This window comes from Gavialis gangeticus, unplaced genomic scaffold, assembly GCF_001723915.1.
Source record: "Gavialis gangeticus isolate Ggan-Ray unplaced genomic scaffold, GavGan_comp1, whole genome shotgun sequence".
Lineage (NCBI taxonomy): Eukaryota > Metazoa > Chordata > Crocodylia > Gavialidae > Gavialis > Gavialis gangeticus.
In genome coordinates, this window is record NW_017729011.1 from 23,723,041 (window position 1) to 23,731,434 (window position 8,394).

Here is an 8,394-nt window from a genome sequence, read left to right on the forward strand (position 1 = left end):
TCCCCCCCCCCCCCAAAGGGACAGCTTTGCCACCCTAAATTCACAGGAACTTTTCACCAACACTGTCCTACCCAGTATGGAAAAATATTAAACATTTCAGCTTCCCCGAGAGGTAGCTAAACAGCAGCATGTGATTTAGGTAATCTAGGAAGTTAAGGACTTGACCCACATGACATTTCTTAGACAAAGGCTCGCTAGTCCCAACACCCAGTCCTTTGTTTTAGGCCAGCAGTCTATATGCTCTCTATTGTCCAGGTGATACTTTAGACATTTAAAAGTTCTATAAGTGCATCTTAACGTTTTTAAGGAATTTATACTGGTCAAGAGGACATGGCTTCTTAACTTTCCCCGCCCCTTTTATACAGACTTTTCCCCCTTCAATTTGCTTCTTCAGATCCAATACCATAGCAGATAACACTTATGTTGCCCTTGCAATTTTGTTTATTTTAGCATGTTCAACTTTTCTACCAAGGAAATTCTTGCTTTCAGGAAGTGGCTAAATCCAGTTACTACGCAGGCAAACAACGAGTACAACAAAGCAGTGAAATTACCCAACTTTCACTTAAAAAACAAAGGAACCAAGAGTCAGTCACAAAGAGGACAGAGCAAAAGACTAGGAATTAATTCCTCACCCATCTATTTTTGAAATCTCCAAAAGCTACCTCTTCACTGTATTCTGTGCACCCGAATGATATATATTCAGCCTTGCGCTTGCACCACACCCCAAATCTCCCTTCAAGACAAGATGTACTATCCTGATGAGAAACATCTAGTGATTTTTTGCACTACCACTTTCACTTCTGTTCCAGAAAAATTATGAGGAACAGAACACCTTCTTATCACCCAGAACAGTCTCCTAACACGATAGGTGTGAGAATTTTTATTGTCTCTAAAAATGAGGTATTCAAATTATTGCTTGGAGCAGACCATTGAGGCACAGTCTCTAGAATCTGGTACAGATATAAAATACTGCTGAAACCAATTTAAAAAGGCATGGGACTCCCTCGGTCAGATATGGTTACATGACCAACATTTTTTAAGCATCTTGGTGGTTCCATGTTTCCATAAATGTGGAACTGACATGTCAAAAATTCTAAAAAAAATATTTTACTGCATTTTGTTTCCCGTTAAAAAAAGACACTGCTTAGTTATCTTTTCAATTGCGAGCAAGCAAGCAGAGAGATTATGAGCCCTTTCCAATCCCAGCAATGTCAAAGGGTGTCATGGTCCTGGGTTGAGTGATGTGGCCACACCTGAACTGGGCAGGTTCCTACCTTAAGTTGGACTGGGTTGGCTCAGTGCTGGAAGATGGCTCAAGGCTGATGGGAAGAATTTTCTCATTTTTATTATGATCATATCTCTGTTGGGTAGAAAGAGGTACATTAGCAAAGATTTTGCTTATGTGAACATTATTACATGAAAAGCATAGACATCATAGCATTTGCTAACAGAAGCACTTCCAAATTGGATTAATGTCATATAACATTTTTCCGGAAGGCAAAAGTCTTTTGCTCAAGCCACAAAGAAACCCAACATTAGCATTTATTCTGCTTCAGCTTGGCGGTCAGCTAAGAACGTGATGCTGGGTGCTCTTATGTACTTCATTCTGGACCATTAGGAATTTCTTACAACTTGCTTTGCTGTCTATACTATGCTCCTAAGTGCCAACTCTAAACCTTCCAAATGTGGCTCAGGCTCAGCCAGGTTTAAGGTTTGGGCTCAATGGTAGAGCCATTTGCCTCGATAGGTGTGATCTCTGTACAAGCACTGTGTGCATCTGAAGTGTGTTCGTACTGCGCTTTGCCTGGTTGCAGTTGCACAATATCCTGCAGTGGCCAAGTAACGCATGCAAGACCTATGCTTAAACTCCTTCGTTCTGCAGAAGGCAGCTTATTAGTCTGTCGTCTCAACGGGCCTCCTGAAATACTCGTAGCCTGTTTTGCTTCCTTGTTTCGCTTGGCGTGTTTTCAGGTTTGTTTTTTTGCTAGAGCTGCTCAAACTGACAGCGTCTGGCAAGGTTTTCTCCGAAACCTTGGCTGTTCATTTAAAAAGCTATGTAGCAGGGTGCTAGTGCCGTCTAAAACAAACGCTCATCATGCTACGCAAGAGCCTCACGCAGTTAAAAAAAAATCTTTCCATTCACAGATTTGCAGATGTTCCAATGAACTGAACTAGGTTGTTTTGCATGCAGTTTGCCCTACTCCAGCACTGCTTATGCACCCGGCTTTTCAGCATATTCCTCTCCATGAAGAGGCTCGCTGCACTGACAGAAATTCCATTTATGGCCTGATCATTTTTCAGGCATCCGGAAGCATGTAGCAGGCTAAGAGTTTCAGAATTCAGAGTTCAAGAAATGGAGACTAGGTCTGCAAGAATCTGCATGGACTCAGGCAAGTGCTCAGCCCTTAGGGCTGATAATTAAAGCAACATGGCCTCCCTTAACAAGGGTGCCTACTTATCTAGCACTCGAACAAATACAGCTGTACTTCACCACAAGCACAGAGGGCAGGGAGTTCTGTAAGTAACCATTCATACAAGTTAGAAGCAAACTACCCCACATACATTCATAGGAGCATCTCACTCCCAAAAGCCCATTTTAAAACAAATTCAAGCTCCAAGTGGAATAAAATGAAAAAGAATTGCTTTTCATTTACAATGTGACATCTCAACTGCAGAAAAAAGGGAAAAGAAACCCAAGAAGCTAAAAAAGAGAATTTAAACAGAATTTGCAACCATCTTCTACAGTGAAACCCTGAAATTAAATGCAGAAATTCATGTGCCAAAAAGGAGGAAAAGGCTATTTTAATTACGCAGCATACTGATGAAGTAAAGCACTTAAAGTCAGCAGCAAAAGGCAATACTGCCACCAGCCTTTTAGGAAGCTGAGTGGAAAACCTAAGCGAGAGAGGATTTCAGTGACGCTCTTCTACCCAAAAACCTTGAGCCAAATCGCAAACTGATTGGGGTTAGGAAAAAACTTCCCTACGGGATTAGATATTTCCCTAAGTGTCTGTTATGGAGATTCTACACCTGGCAGGATGTTAAATTAGATAGACCACTGGTCTAACTCTGTAGGCCAGCTCCCATGTTCCTGCATTTACTGCAACTGCTTTCTCGGAGTGTCAACTGAAATGCAGCTACCGCTCAGCACAGGAAAATCAAAAATTGATCCTTGATATCTGGTATGTACAGTTGGTCATAAGGGAAGCCCTTAATAGAAAAGCTTGTCAGAAGAGAATGTCCAAAAAAAGGGTTCAAAATATACAAAAAATGTGCTGCAGTGTCTCTGTGTCAATATAAGGAAGAAAAAGCAAAGTTTAGAGTCCTGTAGTAGCTTACACACATTGTAAATGCTGAAGTGAAGAAGTACAGTACAGAAAAGGACAGTCATTAAAGTATTTCTCATTTTAACCCTACACAGATAAACCACTCAGGTTTGCCATCACAAGCTTACCTTGACTTGGGCATGTGCCCACCGCACCACCAGCTTCTTGGAGAGAGCCAGCTTGCCATTGAGACACTGGATGGCTTGCTCTGCTTCCTGCACAGGAAGATAGTTCAGTAAATAGAACAATTCTAAGTCTCCAGTCAGAGTCTGTCTCAGGTTTAAGGACCTCTCTTCTTTGGATGATTCACAAGAACAGCCAACTAAGAGCACAGGAGCAATCTACACTGCCATTCAGTTACTATCCACAGGACCATTTAGCTTCTATATACATTACTTGCAATGAAGAAGACAAAATGGTACGGGAGTTTCCAATGAAACTAATGCATGGAACAGCAGCTGGGGGAGGTTTACATTACTGATATTCACTTTTCACTTCTCTCAGCCTCACCTCAGCTGCATCCAGCACAGATTCGGCTAGTACAGTAGTGCTAGACAGATCTGAGAACGAGACAAGACGAAGAGAATACAAAGGCCACCAGAATCCGTGCAGCACAGTATCTGGCAGGCAGGAGACCCATTCAGTGTTTGAGCTGATGACTGTGTCCTGATTACCCTGAACTGTGTTCAGTTACCCTAAAGGCCTGCTGCACTGCAAGACCACTATGATTGTTCAGTTTCATTGCAATACCATTGTCATCAGCTCCTCTCTGTTGCAGATCTCTGCTCGATCACTCCTCCCTAAGCAGAAAAGCAGTGGGGAGCCAGGAGCAGAGGAAGACTGTATATGCAGCTCTTTTCAACTGCACAAATCTAATTTGAAACAACAAACTCAACTGTTGTGGCTGGAAGACTACAAAGAGAACTCAGGTTTCCATCCAAACTTCAAAACCACAAGCTAGAAACCCATAAGGTTCTCTACTGTGTGGCAGCTGGAGAAAGGCACAAACCCCAAGGCTTGTACCAGTCTGAAGCACCAAGATCCAGGAAGGTGGGGGGGAAGGGAGGAAGCCTCATCAGTCCAAATTACGGCACTGCGCACCATTCAAACCTATATTTGCTATCTTCCTGGACTGCCTCATGGTTGTCTCATTCTTGCTGGAGTCAAAAAGCAGGTGTTCAGGAAACAGACCCTGGCTCCTCCTAGCAATTCCACCATCTGGGTGGGACTGGCGTATCGGGGGGCGGGGAGGTTTTGCAAGGCTTTAGGTAGCTCCTTCCTCCCTTCACTCATCTCTAAAACGGATCTAAGTAACAGGCAGGCAAGGTAAGCCACCAGTTTAGAAGAAAAGACCACCACACACACACACACCTTACCTGCTTGGTTTCAAAGTTGACAAAACAGTATCCCCTCGGCTGCCCTTCCAGAGCACCAGACTTATGGAAGAGGAAGTCAAATTGCTTTACTTTGCCAAACTTCTGCAGGAGTTTGAGGAGGTGGTATCTGGAGAGACAAGACAACAGAGATATTTATACAGCACCTTCCACTGGAGGTTACAGGTGGGAAACAACAAGACAAAATGTAAAATGGTCATCACATCTCAAATTCTGCCACTCAGAAGCAAAACCTAGGGATAAAATTCTGGTTCAGGCAGATAAACGTTCATGTTCTCCACCAGCTTCCTTTTGAATGTAAACCTAAATGTTAGGCGCACACAGATTTAGCAGTGTTATCACGGGGTTTTGTTAAGCAAATACAGAATCCAAGCACGCAGTATAAGAACTCCCATCTGGCCAATCTGCTTAGCAGTTTGGTGTGCCACACACATAAAATAAGATGACTGCTCCTTAGCTGTTCCTTTAGTCTGGGTAAAGCTAGTTCTACATGATCTCCCTACCTCTGCTGAATCCCTCCATTACAGCACAGGATGGTATCAGCTGATCTGAAGGGAAACCTCAAAAACCTCTTACCTGACTGGAGTTCCTCTGCAACGAGAGGTGCTGTTTAGGGATTGAGCTGAGATGCCCGAGTTCTTGTGCTGCAACCTACTTGGTGTACAGAGTTTGGAGTTCCTTTCTGTGCCTGTTTCATCTGGGAAGAACGCTCACCTCTCTGCCTCAGGGGGGCTCAGGCAGTTTCTGCAGTGCACTTTCAGATTCTTCACTGAAAAGCATGAAGAACCCTAAATGCACTTACTAAGACAGCACGTGCATGAACTCAGAAGTTCAGTAGTTGACTCAGACCTCCAGTGTGTCAAGGATCTTCAGGAAGGTGAGAGACTGGCAAGTGCACACAGCCCTTTATTTTTCTTAAAGGAAGTCTGCAAAGATGTTTGAAGCTTCAGCAGATGAGCAAGAGTTCCAGGAATGCGAGTCATCTACCAAGAGGGGTCAGCGGACATTCAGGATGTGCACTCAAAGAGGTGAAGAGGCAACACATTTTCAGGCCAGCAGTGGATACAGGCCAGGCTGCTTTGTGCTAGAACGAGCAGATGGTAATCGATTGCCAGAAAAGTCATCTTACACCCCTTCAGGGGCAGGAGGGGGACAGGGAAAGAAATACTGAAGTGATATTTCCTAAGCCACTTTCTTCTGAGGGACCTGAGAACATCCTACCTGTGCTCAGTGGAACAAAACTACAAACAAGGACGTATTTTTAAAATACCAAAATATTTAAACCTTTGAAAATTGCACTTGGGATATACTCAATTCATGAAGACACTGAAGTCACTTCTTGAACCCTCTGGACCTAGGAAATGGAAGTTCCAGAGCCTCTAAAATACATCTGATAGAGCCTCAGTTTATTTCTAAGACAATGTCACACACTTTAGTAGCCACTTCAGCAGCATGAAAATAAAAACTGTGAATACTCTAGCACTATCTTTTGTCTTTGGCTTATATTGATTTGAACTAGGGGAAAACACTGTTTCTCTGTGTAACAAAAGCCATATGCATCTACCTTGCCAAGAACACATCTTGGTTTTGTCTTCCCTTTGAAATTCCCCTCAGCCAAATAGTAACTATTTATTTCTATTTTCCTGGCAGAATAGGAGTCGGTAAATATCTTAAAAATACTGTAATCAGGAAGAGATCCCCAGCTGATTATATAAAGGACATCTTTGACCAGGACACCCTTTATCCTCAAACCACTCTTAGCCCCATTTCTAGGACTACGGGGTAGAACTCCTGCTCTCGACAGAAGGCTAGAATTGCAGTCTTGCAAGGGTCAAACAGCACTGTTAATAAGAGCATGTGCCAAGTCTGCTGTTTCTTCCTAGTTGAGCTCAGGAGATTTGACAAGTGATTCCACAAGCCAAGTCAGAGAAGAACAAAAGGGGAAACTCTCTCTCAAAAGCAGGGAGTGACTGAGGAAGACCCCACGTTCATAAGCTTTCCTAGATCAGCAATCTGGGTTTCATGGTGTCCTGAGCCACTCACAGAGATGTGGCCCCCGCAGGTTGCTCCAGCCAGCCTCAGTTTCCACTTCCTGTCATCTGATGTGAATGTGAGACAAACCAGGAGCTCTCCCATTTCCTTTTCCTCCAGCCTTCCTCCTGGCACCCTGAGTGCTATTCAAACACATTCAAGGCTTCCTCTAAACAATGCTATCCCAAGGATACTGAAAAGGTACCGGGCCACATGCTAAACCTATTATTACTGGGAACTGTGCTCCATTGGGAGCTAGTAAAATGCCTAACAACTTATGCGCATATTGTTTTCTAGGTAAAACTCATCAAGATGGGATCCGAGACAAACAGCAGCACATGTGAAGGAAGACAAATGTGCAGCACTTCATCCTGTGGAGGCTGCATGGAGATCCAACGAGCACCACTGAGAGCAGAGGTTAACTTAGGTGCCGTCGTGTAACAAACTTCAACACAGTAAACAAGAGCGCTCACATTCCCAGAACATCCTCCAGTGGAAGAATTCACATAGTAAGCTGCTCACCAACTGAGAAAAAGGCAGCTGCTACACCCATTTTATGGACGAGCAAGCTGAGGCACAGCTAAATGATGTGACCCGTCAAGGCAAGTCAGGGGCAGAGAAACAGAACCCAAAATCCTAACATCTGGTCTCCCATCCTGCAACACGGGGCCTAAAATTGTGGTCTTGTGGTCTCCAAAACACCCGCCATTAGTCACGGGCAGCTGGCTGGTGTCACGGTGCTGGCACATCGCATCTCCAGGTTTTAGAAACCTAAAAATACATGAGACATCTTTTCTAGCGGTATTCTTCTTGCGCAAGAACAATCGCTGTAGTTGCCACGGGAACATTACACAGCAACTACCGCCGAGAAGTCTTCCGTGCAGGCGTGACGGGGCAGGAAAGCGTCCGAAACGATCTCACGGCAGAGCAGTGGCACATGCCGCTGTGTTGGACCGCGCACGGCGTCCCGAGAACTGCTCTGCTACGCAACAGTGGGAAGCCCAGTATTGTTTCGCTCACAAAGTCGCGACATGCACCACTGGTGCTCCGACACGCTCGTTTCCCGCGAGCTTGATGGCGCCTGGCCGCAGGCTGCTGGCTTTGAGCACCTCCATCCACAGCTACTGCGGCGCCGCTTGAGGGAATCGCACACACGGGTCACCCGGCGGCTCAGCATTGTCGGTTTTGACTGCACTACCATCCTCACCGGCCCACGCACCATGTACAGCGCCAACGCAGATGGCCGCTATCCTTTCTCCTTTGGACACGTGTGGAGAACTGGACCTTTCCTAAACTAACCTCGGGGACTCCCGCAGGCTTTCAATGCAGAGCGAAAGGAACGGAAACAAGCGCACACGATTCATCCACGGTGTTGAATGAGACGCCAGAGCATCTCAAGTTACCCGGCTCCTCCTCCTCCCGCCGCCCCAACCCCCCAAGGCCTGGAGGAGGCCGCGCCGCGCCGCCCGTACTGAACGCGGGGGGGGCACACAAAAAGAGCCGAGGGGGGAAGTGACCCCCCCCGCCCCGGGCCCGCAGGGGGAAGTGACCCCCCCGCCCCGGGCCTGCACGCACTCGGTGATCTTGGGGTCGAGGTTGCCGATCCAGAGGCGGTGGCCGTCCTGCAGCGCGCCCTCCGATAG

The 8,394-nt window shown here is 45.7% G+C and overlaps 1 protein-coding gene across 1 annotated transcript in view; it reads right to left on the bottom strand.

Moving 5' to 3' along the window:
• RBM18 (RNA binding motif protein 18) overlaps positions 1 to 8,394 on the bottom strand; it is a gene marked incomplete at its 5' end in the record, with an annotated part of 10,747 nt that extends 2,353 nt beyond the window's left edge. The window contains 4 exons of the mRNA XM_019510320.1: positions 1,275 to 1,360; positions 3,455 to 3,541; positions 4,703 to 4,829; positions 8,327 to 8,394. Coding sequence (XP_019365865.1) covers positions 1,275 to 1,360; positions 3,455 to 3,541; positions 4,703 to 4,829; positions 8,327 to 8,394 — 368 coding nt within the window. The remainder of the gene's footprint in view (positions 1 to 1,274; positions 1,361 to 3,454; positions 3,542 to 4,702; positions 4,830 to 8,326) is intronic.